Here is a 16,160-nt window from a genome sequence, read left to right on the forward strand (position 1 = left end):
AGCGCAGATCAAATTAACAGTAACTTATCGGGGAAGAATTTTAATGATTTGATAAATAGACAAACTGATAGGTGTTACATGTGTGCATTTATTATAGCAGTTAGCTTTGTAACCAGACGAATCGTGCAAATGTTCATAACGTAAAAGGACGAGCTTTGAGCAGATAGCTTGCTTAGAGCATTTGTCAATTAATTTCAGTTTATTTTCAATATTCACAGATTCACAGATTTCTCTAGGTTGGAAGAGACCTCAAGATCATCGAGTCCAACCTCCGACCTAACACTAAGTACTCCACTAAACCATATCCCTAAGCTCAACATCTAAACGTCTTTTAAAGACCTCCAGGGATGGTGACTCCACCACCTCCCTGGGCAGCCCGTTCCAATGCTTAATAACCCTTTCGGTAAAGAAGTACTTCCTAACATCCAACCTAAAACTCCCCTGTCGCAACTTTAGCCCATTCCCCCTCGTCCTGTCACCAGGCACGTGGGAGAATAGCCCAACCCCCACCTCTCTACAGCTTCCTTTCAGGTAACTGTAGAGAGCGATGAGGTCGCCCCTGAGCCTCCTCTTCTCCAGGCTGAACAAGCCCAGCTCCCTCAGCCGCTCCTCGTAAGACTTGTTCTCCAGACCCTTCACCAGCTTGGTCGCCCTTCTCTGGACTCGCTCGAGCACGTCCATGTCCTTCCTGTAGCGAGGGGCCCAAAACTGAACACAGTACTCGAGGTGCGGCCTCACCAGAGCCGAGTACAGGGGCACAATCACTTCCCTTGACCTGCTGGCCACACTGCTTCTTATACAGGCCAGGATGCCATTGGCCTTCTTGGCCACCTGGGCACACTGCTGGCTCATATTCAGCCGACTATCCACCAATACTCCCAGGTCCTTCTCTGCCAGGCAGCTTTCCAGCCACTCATCTCCCAGCCCGTAGCTCTGCTTGGGGTTGTTGCAGCCCAGGTGCAGGACCCGGCACTTGGCCTTGTTGAACTTCATGCAGTTGACCTCAGCCCATCGCTCCAGCCTATCCAGATCCTCCTGCAGAGCCTTCCTGCCCTCGAGCAGATCGACACACGCACTTAGCTTGGTGTCATCTGCAAACTTACTGAGGGTGCACTGGACGCCCTCATCCAGATCATCAATAAAGATATTAAAGAGGACCGGCCCCAGTACCGAGCCCTGGGGGACTCCACTAGTGACCGGCCTCCAACCAGATTTGACTCCATTCACCACAACTCTCTGGGCCCGGCCATCCAGCCAGTTTCTAACCCAGCGAAGCGTACGCCAGTCCAAGCCCCGAGCAGCCAGTTTCTTGAGGAGAATGTTGTGGGGAACGGTGTCAAAAGCCTTACTGAGGTCAAGGTAGACCACGTCCACAGCCTTTCCCTCATCCACCAAGCCCGTCACTTGGTCATAGAAGGAGATCAGGTTCGTCAAGCAGGACCTGCCTTTCATAAACCCATGCTGACTGGGCCTGATCGCCTGCTTGCCCTGCAAGTGCCGCGTGATGACCCTCAAGATAATCTGCTCCATATATCATGTCCACTCTGCAGAAGGTTCTGTGGCTTAATGTTAATTGTCTCTCAGTGATGCAGTTGGGGAGGCACGAAAGCGACCGATGCGATTTTGTGAGGTTATACCTCTGGTTCTGATCCCTACCCCGCTGTTTTTCTCATCCTTCCCCCTACAACTTTAGTTGATAAGTCGATTCTTAGAAATACTTAAATAGATGTGTTTTGTGTGCTTGTGATCGTAATTACAGCCCACCAAACCCTCTGTCTCTTACCATTAAGCTCTGAAGGTGCCTGGGCACTGTAGACAGTATAGTTAGCAGCTTCAAAGTTCCTGGGAACTAGTTCTGGATCTAATTTACTTTTTTTTTTTCCCCCTGCCTGCAGGAGGGATGATTAGCAGGATGCCTAGCTCATGATTGTCAGCTTTCTGGATATTATTTTTTATTATTAATTTTTATTATTAATTATATTCATTTATATTAATGTATCTTTTATTTAACCGTAGTTCCTGGGGCTTTCGGTCAGGTGGGAATTCTCCGATCGTACCCGATGTATGCCGCAGAGTCAGTCTTCTACAAAATACAGCAACAGCTTTAGAAGGCTCTTGCAAGAGGAGGTGCTGGTGCTATAGCTATAGCTGTGTTTCTTCCAGGACATCTTCTGGGTTAGCCTGACTGTTGAGAGCAGAACTGTTTTTTGTGCGTATAGTCACTGCAATTCAGCATTACTAAAATTGAAAATATTTAGATTCACTGATTTTAATGAGTAGTATGGTCCTGACTGTCGCAGTAGATAATTGCTGAACTTCTGGTTTAGTTGGTTTTCACGTGAGGGTGCGAAGAGGAAGAGTCCTGGAACAAGTCTGTAGGTCAGGAGCTGTTCAGGCGTAGAGTTTCCTGATAGCCTTGCAGATTGACGACCTGCTGGTGAATTTTGGCAGAGGTTTCAGAACTTTGAACCTTGCCAAGGTCACTTGGAAGTACAGAAAGTGATAGGTAGTTGTAAATCAATCTTAGGTGAATTTTAGGTTTACCAGAAGTGTAGCGATCCTATGCCAGGGATCAACCTCGTCGTCGTCTTCTGAATATTTGCTGTATAATATCTGTCTTCAAGGTCCGTGGAAGGTGGTATCCCAGCATATGCTGTTGACTGTGTTTCTGTAATTAAACAAGTGTTTTTTCTTTCAAGCAGGGAATAATTAGCAGAATGACAGAAACGGTGAAAAATATTGTACCGGCCTGGCTGCAGAAGTATTTCAATAAGCGTGAGGAGGAGTGTGTAGACAGAAATGAATCTGCAAACCAGGAGGAGACTCCGGTAAACTATCACCTCGATTATGCAGATGAAGATACCATAATCGATGAGAGATTCACGCCTGAACCAGCAAGAATTAGTAGACGAGGTATGTGAAAAATCATTTGGAATTCTGGCCATCTGTATTTATTCACAGATTTCTAGTTTTGAATCTGAATTTCAAAAGGAAATTGGAATGAGGGTTTTGACAGAATGAAAAAAAAACAAAAAAAGTCAAAACTGTTTGTGAAACCGTCTTAGCTTTAAACTGTATACACAGTTACGAAGCATACATCTTATGCTCTTGGAAGGCATCAGTTAACTTTAGGTACTCTATTAGCCAGGTGCTAAATGCTGAAAATAAGTCATTTGCAAGTGTGCTGGGTTGCATTTTCCATCTTTTAAAAGATATGGAATGAAAATCTGTCTAATTGCCTAAGGCAATTAAAAAAATTAATTTGTTTTGCAGTCTTCGAAACAAAAGACTAGATGCTAGAATGGCAGAGGAAAATTCCGTCTCGTGTCCCGACTTTGTTTGTTTTGTTTTGTTTTTTTTTTGTTTTGGGCTTTGATCAATTTAGTAAAGTTCCTCGTTAACTTGATGGTGAACTGGGGAACTTGTGCACGGACGTGGTTTATGAGATTATTATCCTTAAAATATTCAATAACTTTAAGGTCTACGCGGGGGGAGGGGGTGTCTTTGAAAAGGTATTTGACCGTTGGCAACGAGGTTTGCAAGTCCTTTACCTCATGAAAGATTAATTTGTCTTATATCCAGTGCCTCTCACTGTTCCTGTAGTCCTGTTGTATAAATTTGCATCTATTCTTATTTGAGTTTCTCTTAAATTAGCTGTTTTGGGGAAGTCAGCTTTTAATAAGTAAAGAAGTTTTGTCTGAGCGTGCGTAGGTAACCATAGATAATGTGGAAAGTCAGTTGCTTCTGTTGTTGGCAGAATCAAAAAATAAGGAGGAAATATCTTTGCCTCCAATCTCATCTAATTGTAAACAAGGAGATTGATGGCTTTCTGTGTAGCTGTAGCTTGGGAATGAGTTTGGAGAAAAGAATAGAGAAGGTCTTCGTGACTGAGGAACACATGTTGGCTTTCCTATGTAATTGCGTGAAAGGAGCTTTCAGTAAGAACAGCTGCACTGCAAGCTTGCTAACTCCAGGAGATCAGGAGCAGGTGGACACCCTGGAACCTTTTGCAGCTTATGTTGCTGTCCGTGGGTGTCGCTTACTATGCTTAAGAATAAGATTATTTTTTTTAATTATTACTACATTTTGAAACCAATGTGTTTCTTCAGTTCTGAGGTATCAGTGTGCTGGAGCCTATATTGGGTGGCCTTCCGCCTGAATACCTTTCTGTATCTCAAACGGTGCTGTCCTAAAAATCTGCTCATGGTTTGGAGAGCTAATTAGTGGTACTGCAGTGGTTATGAAGATTGAACTAACTAGTTTAAGCTTCAGTTCAAGTATCAAGAGGATAGTGGCTCAAAGTCATTTGAATTGCCCAGATTCCTGGGAGAGACAGTAGGCTTTCATCAGGCAAAATACCCATGAATAGTTCCATTCATTTAGCAAGATAGACTTCAAGGCCACCTATTCCAGGCCACTGGCATTGTTTGCAGACCCTTTGCTTCAAGAGGGAAAAATGCTCATCTGGTTACTTGGGTCAACATCCTTGTCCCTTGGGTCAAAATCCCAATAGTTAATGGGTAGGAGATGATGTTTTGCCTCTAACGTGAGCTGATACGGAAGAACTTGGGAAAAAAGTACTGCAAACGTTCATTTTCATGTTGTGTATTCAGATTAATATAACCTTTGTTCCAATATTATGGAAGCTGCAGTGTTATCTGTAATTTACCGTGTAATCTCAAATTTTGTAAAGCTTATTGCAAGCTGTACATGGGAGAAGGAGTATATATGTTTGATTTAGTGAACGGCCAAGTCAGCGTTAGAGCATTTGAGCACGGGGTCAGAATGTGGTGTTGTAAAACCTCATAGTTAACTACTTCTGGATGCAACATTAATACTGTGTATCGCAAGCAGTGTTGTTGTTGTAGCCAGACAGTTAGATGCAACCCTATCTGGGTGAGGAAGAAGTTAAATTTGGCTTCTCTCTTTTTGCGCTTAGAACTTGGCAATAGCATGGCTGTCGATAGGAAACAGGTTTTGGCTTCTGTGAGCTTGTCTATAGCAAAGCTAATTATCTCCCTGTTCTTGTCTAGAACCATCCACAAGTAGATCAGCACTGAACTTCCCAGTTGTGTTAACAAGGCCCTCTCTTCATCGGAGCCGTCTGAATTATACCATGCTGGATTCTCCTGTCCCACCTTGTCAGCCCTCGACATCTTCTGTATTTGGCATTGGCAGTCCTAGGCTGTCCTTGATAAAAGAAATAGAAGATTCTACCTCTCAACAAGACGATGATAACATCTCAACAACCAGTGATTCCTCCTCTAGAGCATCTGATGAAGGTGATTTTTGTGTTCTCTGTTTAATTGACTTTTTTTTTAATGTGAAGTACCTTGCGTTCTTTAATATTCCACATCACCTTAGTAAATAAAATAGGTGAATGTCAACTTTGGATGCGAGAATTAAATTGAATTTTTAGTGTTTTAGAAGTATATAATCCTATCACCTTTTTAATAGAAGCGTGCTTTGGAATACGTTTATGATACCCTGATGTTAGAAAGAGTCAATGCTGAAATATACACATTCAGCTAGGTTATATGTAAATTTTGAACTGGGACGGTAGGAAATCAGGCTGACTTGCCGTAGCTTGACAACTAGGCTGATTGTCTAGAAGGAAGAGTGACTCAGAATATCTAACAGACAGCTGGTTAAATGTGAATAAGTGCAGGTGACAAATAGGAAAACGAGATGTTTTCCTGTGTTTCAGCAAGAGAAGATAAAGAAACTACTCTGACATAAGCTATAGGCTGTTTTTTGACCTTTCTTGGTAGAAGGCTTCAGCTGTCAATACTTTCATGTCTTTTGCCAAATTCATTGAGGAAAGCACACCATTTTAAAATAAAAAATAAGCATCGTGTCGATGTAGGTTGGTACGTAGGTCTTCTCGCTGAAAGGGCGAACAGCAGGTTTGCAGCTTTTTCTAGTCCCCCATATAGACAGGGACTGACGTGTGCTCAGCAGGTTTTCCAGAGAACTTTTGTACAGCTGAGAGTAGAGTTGCTGGGCTTTAGCAATATAACCTGAGTGCACTAGAACTTTCTGGTGTGTCTTCGTAAAACATACATGGGCAGAAGATCGTTAACTCTTAGAGCAGCCTTTGGGGAATCTTCCAGGTTTAAAACCTGTGCGATTATGATCTGTGCTGGCCTCCAGCCTTTTACCAACACAGAAAAAAGCTTTGTCCGTACAAATGCACTGATGTTTATGCGGTCCTCTTTTATCTTAGCCTGAAGGAAAAAAATATCTGCATTGGAAGCACAGTATTAACTTGGTAAGATTGCTGAAAACTACTTGCAGCTCTGTGAACAGTTTTCAAGTTTGTAGGTGATACTTGGTTTTCAGTCTGTACGTGAAGTTGATCTATTTAAGGAAGCTGAAGTCATGCTTATTTTTCTGTATTGAAGAACTTGAATTAGTGTGATCTTTATTGTTAAAGTTCTGTACGTACGAGAGGCATTTACATCTAGCATACGTCATTTTGGCAGATGTTGCAGTTTTAAAAAATACTTCATCATCACTGCTCTTGCCCGCAGGAGCTGAAAGAACTCATTCCCTCTCGCAGCATTCTGCAGCTAGCTCTAAGAAACCCGCATTCGGTTTATCTGCTTTTGGAGGACTGTGTCCTGTAAGTACTGCACAGTATTTCTTTTAATCAGTTTGAATGTGTACCTGTTTTTCTATCCACTTCTCATACTGTGTTTCCGTAGGCACGTGGAAGCACATCTGTTTTTAAGCAAAACCAGCTTGGGTTTTCTCCATTTTACCCCGGAAAGACGGCCTATGGTGGTGCAGCTGTAAGATCAAGGCAGCAAAGAACGGAACCTTATCGGGTATGACAAAAGTAGTGTAGTATTAGTAGTCAAATGTAGTAGTCAAACCTGGCTAATATTTATCTGTGGATCTTCTTTTCCAAGCATGCCTACATTCATGCTATGGATATGTTGTATAAACCTGCAGTCTTTGAAAATATCTAAAATCAACTTTGCTGATCCTTTGTTCTTCTGGTACACAGAGGCATGCAGGACTAAATGCAGTCTCAAGATAAGCAGTAACATGCTTTCTGTTTTGAACGATTCATATAGTTCTTGGAGAGAGTTATTTGCCCCCAAGTGTTCTTGGAAATAGCAATTAAAAACTGCTGACAACTCTGATTAGCTAGAGCTGAATCGAAAAGGAAAGTCAAATCAGGTTTGGTAGGAATGTATTTAAATGAAAGTGACTTTTATCGATAAATCAAAAGGAATTTTAAGAAAATGAAAACGCGGGTTTGCTGGCTCTGTTCTGACAGTCCATTTCTGCAACGGAAAAAGGGCAGTACAAGTACCTCACTTACAGGAAACCTTGAAACCTTGTGGTGCAAAGCTGGGAACCCTCTTTGGTCGGCTATTTTTGTTTTTTACAATATTACTGCATTATGGTAAAAAGAGGAACCAAAATACTAGGCTTTTAAAGGAGAGAGTAGCTTGCTTCTTGCTGCTTGCTGTGAATGACAGCAAGGTACTAGAGAGTCCAGCGAAGGGCCACCAAGATGATCAAGGGACTGGGAGCACCTCTCCTCTGAGGAGAGGCAGGGACTGCTGGGCCCGTTTAGCATGGAGGAGAGGAGGTTTGGGGGGATCTTATTGGTGTATATAAATACCTGAATGGATGGTGCAAAGAGCATAGAGAGCCATTGTGTTTTCAGCAGTGCCCAGTGCCAGGTCAAGAGGCAACAGGCACAAACTGAAACGTGAGGCTCTGTCTGAGCATCAGGAAATGCTTTTGCACTGTGCGGGTGATGGAGCCCTGGCACAGGTTGCCCGGAGAGGCTGTGGAGTCTCCCTCTTTGGAGGTCTTCAAGAGCTGACTTGACATGGTCCTGGGCAACCTGCTCGGGGTGGCCCTGCTTGAGCGGGGGGGTAGACCAGGCGATCTCTAGAGGTCACTTCCAACCTTAACCATTCTGTGGTTCTGTGAGTCTCACTTGTGTTTTTACACGCTGCGTGGTCTGCTTCCTGTCTTCACATCGTGTGATAAGCACAGTGTGGTTATTTGAGGGGTTTAACCTGGGAAGAAAAAAAATCACACCAAAGGAAGTTTTCGACTGATATTTGAAGTTGGGTGGTGCAAATAAACAGTTTACTTTTTCAGTGTAATGTTTAGATCTGTTACAGTTTAAATCAGATCTTTATCTTTTAAGACAAAGATTTGCAGCCAACTTTAATCTTGGGGGAAGGGAGGAAGCAAGAGAGAAGTAAAACTAGTTCCTGGTTATGATTGTATACACTGATTTTAAGATGGTACACTTAGACCATCGTGAAACTCTGAGGTCTGTGTTGTTACTGAAAATGCTTTCTGTACCACAAGCCTTTTCTTGAGTTCTGTTTCCCTGATTACTGCTTCGGAGGCCTTAGCAGTCCTAGCATCATCCGTCTTGACCTTTTACAAGTACGGAGTTCTTTTATTGCTCGTGCAACAAGCACGTGCAAGATGCACTGAGGCCCAAGGTAAACTTCATTAAACTCCGAATGTATTCTCTTCTTTATGGCTTGAACTCCCAGTGACTGCATGTTTCTCTGTCATCAGAATATATTGATTGTATCATCAGTGTAGCCTTGGGACATAAAATACATGCCTCCTTAGCTGAGAATTGACCATTGTAACACTTAAAATGCTAATTTTTCAGGCACAAAGGAGAGCGAAAGCTAGACAAGAAACTGTGCGGTCCCGCACTACGTTAAGTACCTCAGCACGGCGCATCTTGGAGGCAATGGAGAAGCTGTCAAGCCCTTTGTTGGTAAATAGCACCTCTTTTAATCTGTTTTTGCTTCATGTGTTTATAAAACTTAGTAAATGTGCCATCAAAGGATAAAGATAAAACTATTCTTCCTTACGTTGTGGCCGGTTTAATTTATTGCGCTGTTTTTTCAACAGGATGCTAAAAGAATGACATCTCTTTTGCCGCTGTGTTCTGTAAGTTGACCATGAACCCCCACATTTTTGTTGCAGGGAACCCTCTTTCTCAGGAAAAAAAAAATGCCCTCTAATATTTATGCTTTGTTTTTTCCCTTAGCCTCCGGACATAGATAAACCGGATATTACTGACTTCCAGTCCAAACGAAGAAAGGTAAGAACCAATAATGTCTTAAGCTGAGGTAGATAACTTTTTCAATGCTTTATCACTATCAGAAAAATTTTCTCAAACCTCAGTGACAACATAGACATCAAATCAAGTTAATATTGGCATGTATCCACAGTAGATGATGGGTTGTGAAGATTACTCAGGTTAAGAATTATGTTATCTTTGTAAGTTGAGAGCAACAACTCTAGAACACACCAAGTCGTTTTATCTTGTCCCCCAACTTGGGGTGAAGCTGCATATTAAAATTCCTGTTGAGGCAAGTTTTCTCTTGAAGAAATGATCACAAATAGAAAAATACTGATTGAGTGGTCATATAGACTTTGTACAGACTTCCGTGTTCATTCGGGCACAGAAAACTAGTTTTTGTGCTTTTTATCACCATTCAAAGTAAAGAGGAGGAAAATTGTTAATTTCCGACGCTATAAATCTTACGCTCCTAAATTCCTATTTGGAGGTAGCACAGAACTGGTGAGAATGCTGTGGTAAAGCATGATTTCCTTTCATTTTGTTTAAAAAATGAAAACTAGTCAACTTTTTTCGATGACTTTAGTTAGGGGTATCATTAAATTGCAAAACTGTTCCAGGCACAATAGCTCTTGGTGTATTAAATGCCTAACTGGGGGAATTAATATTTTTCATTTTTACCTTTAAAACCAGCGATGAACCATCGTTGGAGTCTGATAAATTTTCCATAAAATTAAATGGGCATCTCTTTCTGCGAAAACATCTGTGTTTCCAGTATCAGTCTGAGTGTACAAATGACCACTTGTTAAGTGTATGGGCTTCTTAGGCTGGAAATCAAAGTGGACAGTAATACTGGTTGCTTATTGCTTTTAACTCTTTCAATCTCTGTATTGTTTAGCCAGCACAATCTCCATTTGGTAAAGTTCTAAAATGAATGTAGCAGCAACTGCTTAGTTTTTAGGGGGGTAGAGGTTTTTTTTTTTCTTTTTCTTTTCCGACGCTATAAATCTTAACGCTCCTAAATTCCTATTTGGAGGTAGCACAGAACTGGTGATAATGCTGTGGTAAAGCATGATTTCCTTTCATTTTCTTTAAAAAATGAAAACTAGTCATCTTTTTTTGACGACTTTAGTTAGGGGTATCCTTGGGCTTATTAAATTGCAAAACCCTTAAATGACCACTTGAAGATCAGGTGACTGAAGGAAATAACAAGATGTGCAAACTTTTCATCTTCTGTTCTAATGAGCAAAGGGACAGTGTCTCAAGAAGTTTCTGTGCTAATTCCTTGATTGGATGGATGTATAATTAAGTTTACAATCACTTCAGAGTTTACAAACATCTCAGATTTCCTGGACCATCTTTTCACCATCTGCCAAATTACAAGGGCATGGAGAAGTGAAGTATATCATAAATATTATCCAAATAACTAAAACCAAATCTGGTGTGAATTCTCAGTTATATTATAGCAATACACCTGTGATAAGGCATTAAGAAAGATCTGCCAGATTTGCAACAGAGAGCCTGAAATTGTCAGCCACTAAATGAATGTTGCACGCAGCTGTCAGTGGGTGAAAGGAGATAGATTGTCTATTCATAATACTAGAATTCATAATGGTGGCGGGAGAAGGGTAGCCCGCGATGAGAAGCAATTATTTGCTGAGGAGACGATCGTGTGTTTTCCTGCTAAAGTGAACATGCGGTTGACGGAACACTTGTGCACTCAGGCTAAACTTCTGCAGTGGGTAGCAGTGATGTGGTATTTTTCTTATTTCAAGGAACTGTACCAGGCAGAATAGCTCTTGGTGTATTAAATGCCTAACTGGGGGAATTAATATTTTTCTTTTTTACCTTTAAAACCAGCAATGAACCGTCGTTCACTCGAAGTAGATTTGTGAACTTACATAAAACATGTCTTATTCAAGGTTTCAAACTGAATGTAATATTTTTTAGAAAGATGCATTTTTGTATACTTTAGAGAGAGTGTGAATCCTATTACTAAGAGCTGGGAGATACTGTGAAATTAAAGCTGCAGCGTAAACAAAAATTTCCTGTTGGTATTGATTTGAACAATAGCATGCTTCCTAAGACTGTATTTTCTGATCCTTAAGACCGCAGGCGGAGCCATCGGTAAATCTTGTAGCCTTTAGGGTTTGTTTTCTGTCTGACAGTTCAGTTAAGTCAGTTTTGCAGAACACGCAGTGGTCTGTGTTAAAAATTAACTCTGGTCTGTGAAAACGCTTTGAAAAGGGAAGTCAAACCCACTACTTGAAGTGCATCTAATGCACATGTAAAGCATTGGATCATATTTTAATGAATGAGATTATTGTAAGACTGACAAGTTGGTTTTTTTTTGAGTGTGTTCTATTATTTGTGTAACTTTGAAGGGGGAAAATGTAGGGAATGTGAAGCCCAGAAGCCTGTATAATTAGTTGCTTAACACTTCGAATGTTAAATTAATGAATTAAGCTACTAAAAAAAAAAATCACAGTGTGGGCAGAGGAAAAGATAGGAGCATATTCTAGGAACATGGGTTATTTTAATTATGGTAGCATGAATTATTTTGTCTATGAAGCTAACTGCCAAATTTTGAAATGGAATTCAGTCAGACTTTGGCTACTTATATATAGCTTTATGGATTTCGTTACTGGTTTTCTGGTGATTTCCCTCTACAAGTTGAACGGTCTTTAGAATTTTCAAATTGCGTTCACTGAGTGCCAAGACCGATGGGGGGAGGTTTATAGTTCTGTAATTTGTTTTCATCAATAAATATTGGAATTAATTTGGGTGGACGTAAGGATAAATTGATTGCTGTTTCCCTTTCAAAGCTGGAATCCCAGAATGCATTCCAGCCTCCACCTGTTAAGAGACTTGTGACACCAACGGTAAACCGTCAACCGATGCGTTATACGCGGTATTCTGAACCATCACCGACTTCAACTACTCAGTCCAGCAAAATTTGCCAGAGAGTAGACACAAAGTTCCAAGTGAGTACATTTTTGAGTCCTTATGTGCCTGTTTTTTTTTTCCACTCTTGGAATGTTTCTCAAACCAATTGTTATCCTATCTTTGCAAAAAGTACTGATAGTATGTTTGAGGCGAGCTTTAAGGCAGTGGGAACCATTGTGAAATAGCAGCAACTGCTTAGTTTTTAGGGGGGTAGAGTTTTTTTTTTTTTTCTTGTTGATAAATGATAGAAAACAGAAAAGTATGTCCCTTTTACGGGGTTGGTAAACACAAGTTTTGATGAAAACTCTCCCCCCCACACACACAATTTTTGTCATTTTGTTTAAAGTAATTACTTTCTTTGTTGGAGGATTTGACAAATTTGATTTAGTGTTCTATCAGTTTGTCCTCAATGCTGAGTGAAGCAGTGATGCTTACTTTAGCCCCAAAATTTAACTGAACTGTACCCACAATGCTGAATTAGGGAACAACGTTAAGTAGGTGAGGTGTATTCAGTGCTATAAAATTAAAAATAAATAAATAAAATAAAAACCACAAAAAACCACATTAAGTGGTTGTTGGTACTTTGTGTATTCTGTACATATTCAGCTAAGTCTTGAACTAAACTTAACTTGCAGGGGATGAGAGAGAAGACTTTGCCTGCAGAACAGCGAGCAGAACCATCTGAAAGGTATGACATCTATTAATTTAAAACTTACTTGAAGGAAGAAAGAAATCTCCTTTTTCAGTACGGTCTGCACCTGAAAGGTGGTGACAGTTCTCAGTAAAAGGAATGGGAAATCCAATGAAAATTTTGTATTTTGAGGCAGCTGCAAAGTCTGGATTGTGTTTGAAGATCAATATAACTTTGAGAAAATTGTTGTTTTTATGAAAGGAAGGAAGATGAGCAAGAATAAAACTACTGATACACCACTTTTTATCCCAAGTTTATCTTCTGAGTAGGATATGAAGATGGGAAACGAGGCACGTTATAATGCTGTATCCACAGAAAGGATCTTTGCTATTGAAGGCCTTATTTTTTCCTTCTACAGGAAATATGGCTCATTTTGTAGTTTAACTAAATCTGTAGCGTTACAAATTTTGCTTTGACAGATATTTCATGGTTTATAACTCAGTTTACTTATAACAAAATAATTTGTCCCTCCTAATGTTCCCTAGGGGAAAAGCTATTAGTTTTAGCTATTTAATTGCTTGCAGTTTGAAAGCTCTGTCCTAATGGGATGATTCTTTCTGAAGCATTCTTTAGAAGGTGAAGTAGGGGAAGTGAGTTACAGTTCAGGAGGATGTTTATTGATGTGTTTTTTTCTTTATTTTTTAAGCAAAAACATGGAGGAAGGTTTATGATTTATTATTCTTTTTTTTAATACTCCTTTCATGATGAAGTTAATTGTCTGCTTTGAGTTCACATGAAGACCATGTGTTCTTTAGAATCATTTGAGGCCAAATGCTAACTCATCTCTAAAATAAAAAAAATCCAGCAGAATTAATTGAATTTCTTCTTGAGGAGACTGCTTTGTGTTACACTGCTTTCTTGGTTTAGGTCAAATGAGTTATCCTCCAGATAATATTGATGGCTTTTCCTTCTGGGAAAATGGTGTTTTGGGTAATAATGCTTGAGTTAAGGGACTTTGCACTCGGTTTTTAGGGGATTGCTCTTTTCAAAGAACAGTAGCAGGGAATTTTGTTGACTCTATGCTCATCTGCCAAGCAATTCTTAGGTGACCATGGGCATTCTTTGGCTTGCAGAAAGAACTCAACACTTTGTTTTGGCATCTAAAAGTTGGACTTCACAACAACCACCTTTTTAGGGGTGGAAGCGACTGGCTTTAAGGTTCTGGTACAGGTGCAATCAGGTGCTGGGTTTTAATTATGTTTTTTTCAAACTGTTCTAAATTGTCTCTGTTAGAACTCCTTTCTACTTCTCCATTTAGGAAGGAGATACAGCAAACTCATACTGCTTTTGATTTCGTTCACAAAGTTTATTGCAGTGCCCTACCTTTTGTTTGTAGAGTAGGTAGTGGTGGTAGTGTTTTTTGTGATGCTGGTCTCTGTTGGGTGCCATGTTCTGGAGCAGGAGCACCACACTGATCTGCTGGCAAGAGTCCCTTTGGACAGTTGAGTTGGAATACTCAGTAAATCTCTGGCCCACCAATGCTATATATCTATGTGTGTGTGTGTGTGTGTATATATTTTAAACCTGAGTCCAATTGTAGATTAGACTTGCTTGAAGGCTGACAACTGTCTTTGCCCCCTTGAAGCTCACAGGTGTTAACAGAAAGAGGAATATGGGCTGTTATGGGCAAGCGATAGTTGTCTGAATGAAGATCTATTTTGATGTAAGACTTTTTTCAGAATTCTAATGGATTGACAGTTCGGATTAGAGAAAAGTCTGAGCATATGCCTTAGGGATCTGTCTTCCTCTATGCAGTTACAGTGCTAAGCAGGCTGTTGTCAAGTATTTGACAAGTTTAGACCAGTTCTCCTCCTCAGTATTGTGGGAGTTTGACCTGGTGTCTTCCAGTGCGATCTAATGCACTTTTGTACTGACTGACTGATTGGCTGCAAGATAAGCTTTGATGTCACAGTTTTTCCAGGCATACTTCATTTTCTTGCCATAGTACTTTTGTTAGAGTTATTCCCTATTTCACTTCTGGTTTGGGTTATTTTTTCCCCATTTGCTCTTGGATTAGGATATCTTTCTGGTTTTGAGCTAGGCTTTTTTAAGTACCAGAAAAATGCCTTTGTATGCCTTACAAAAGGGATCTGTATTCATGTCTGAAAAGACTTCTGGAATGTTGGCATACCCAAACACCTCTGCTGTTCCTGCTGATGGCCACATGAAAGCCAGAGCTGCTTCTGAAGCTTAGGCCATATTACCTTGCCACACAAGTCTGAGGCGTCCCTATTCTATCAGAGCTGTTGGCAGTGTTTCCCATGTGTATGTGTGCATATGTGCACTCTTTCTGTATTTTTGTGAGCTGTTCTTTTACATCCCTGCAAAAGATACATGTGCATCGCAGAATCAGAGAACCAGTCCTATTTAAAGGAAGCACTGGAAAATAACAATCTAAATCAGCTCTTCTATTTCAGGTCTTCTGGCTTAGTCATTGTTCCCGTGTGAACGGTGCACTTATGTATGTCCTTTTCATTGCTGCTGTTAATAAAGTTTTTCCTATTTAGAACATCAAGTATTTACCAGCGTTTAGCAACTTGTGAGACAGCTTTAGTTTTTTTCTGATCAGCAGGTTTCAATTCTAGGACTAATAACAGCTCTAATATCTTGAAAAAAAAATTTGGCTGGTAATTTTTTTTTCTCTTGTTTCCCCCAACTTCTGTACTGTCGTGTGCTAGCAATGTGACCAGCTACAAATTCAGTACTGCTGCGTCCAATGGTCTGTCTTCAGGAGTGAGTAGCGGAGGCGGCAAAATGAGAAGGGAAAGAGGAATACACTATTTATCAAGAGCTGTACAAGAACAGGTAAGTGACTCTTAAATTAATTGCTGTCACTGAGCTTACTGAAGTAACTAGCTAAGTGTGTCAGTTTTATTGCATCATAGTAAATTATAACAATACCGCTTTATTTTTGCATTGTTTTTGTTTTCTTGTGGGTTTCAGAGCAGGCTCCAATTGATTTCCTGTGTTTGAATACCTGAACTTTGCTTATGTAATTTTGAAATTTTTAATTCTCTTACCTTGGAGATTCTTCAAACTATAACATTTCTCGTTAGCAGTTGAATAAATGAGTCCTAAGAAGAGAAGTAATGTTTTGGTGAAGGTTTGTATAGTTTTTCTACAGGAATGATACTTGAAACGAGTGCCAAGTATAAAAAGAAAAAAAAAGCTTAATTTTTGGTTTCATATTTAAGTCATACAGAAAGATACAGGCCAAGAGTGTGAAAAAGAGTAATAGAAGAGAGCATTCTGCATGTCTGCTAACGATGACTCAGTTTTTGATACTCACCAAACTCATTGTGAGAGAGTTTTTTTCTCATTTTAATAGGAAAAATCTATTCCATAAAACTATGACCATGAATATTCAGATTATTTTTTCTTTTATTGGATGTTATATAAGCTGCCTGTAAGTTAAGTATTTACGTTAACATTAAGTAT

The 16,160-nt window shown here is 40.1% G+C and overlaps 1 protein-coding gene across 4 annotated transcripts; it reads left to right on the top strand.

Annotated features, from left to right (window-relative positions):
* The first annotated feature begins 1,534 nt into the window (after nt 1-1,534).
* On the top strand, nt 1,535-16,127 carry LOC308188771 (nuclear pore complex protein Nup153-like). 4 transcript variants are annotated; one of them, XM_080578167.1, is made up of 9 exons: nt 1,535-2,913; nt 5,034-5,282; nt 6,486-6,625; nt 6,708-6,830; nt 8,666-8,776; nt 8,914-8,952; nt 9,053-9,106; nt 11,911-12,069; nt 12,667-16,127. In XM_080578167.1, the coding sequence occupies exons 1-9, from the start codon at nt 2,718-2,720 to the stop codon at nt 12,733-12,735; spliced, it is 1,140 nt and encodes a 379-aa protein (XP_080434293.1). In that variant the 5' UTR covers nt 1,535-2,717; the 3' UTR covers nt 12,736-16,127. The 4 variants fall into 4 exon arrangements, with proteins under 4 accessions (XP_080434293.1, XP_080434294.1, XP_080434296.1 ...); XM_080578169.1 differs by having other exon boundaries at nt 1,720-2,913; nt 6,534-6,625; XM_080578168.1 differs by lacking the exon at nt 8,914-8,952 and having other exon boundaries at nt 1,712-2,913.
* The last annotated feature ends 33 nt before the right edge of the window (nt 16,128-16,160 follow it).

Source organism: Anser brachyrhynchus (genome assembly GCF_964034855.1).
Source record: "Anser brachyrhynchus genome assembly, chromosome: 2".
Classification (NCBI taxonomy): Eukaryota; Metazoa; Chordata; class Aves; order Anseriformes; family Anatidae; genus Anser; species Anser brachyrhynchus.

Bases quoted from the DNA above. Each gene is read 5' to 3' on its own strand.
- LOC308188771 (XM_080578167.1), top strand. From the start codon at position 2,718: ATGACAGAAACGGTGAAAAATATTGTACCGGCCTGGCTGCAGAAGTAT. The intron at 6,626-6,707 runs GTAAGTACTGCA...GTGTTTCCGTAG, and splicing joins CTTTTGGAGGACTGTGTCCT to GCACGTGGAAGCACATCTGT. The intron at 8,953-9,052 runs GTAAGTTGACCA...TTTTTCCCTTAG, and splicing joins CTCTTTTGCCGCTGTGTTCT to CCTCCGGACATAGATAAACC.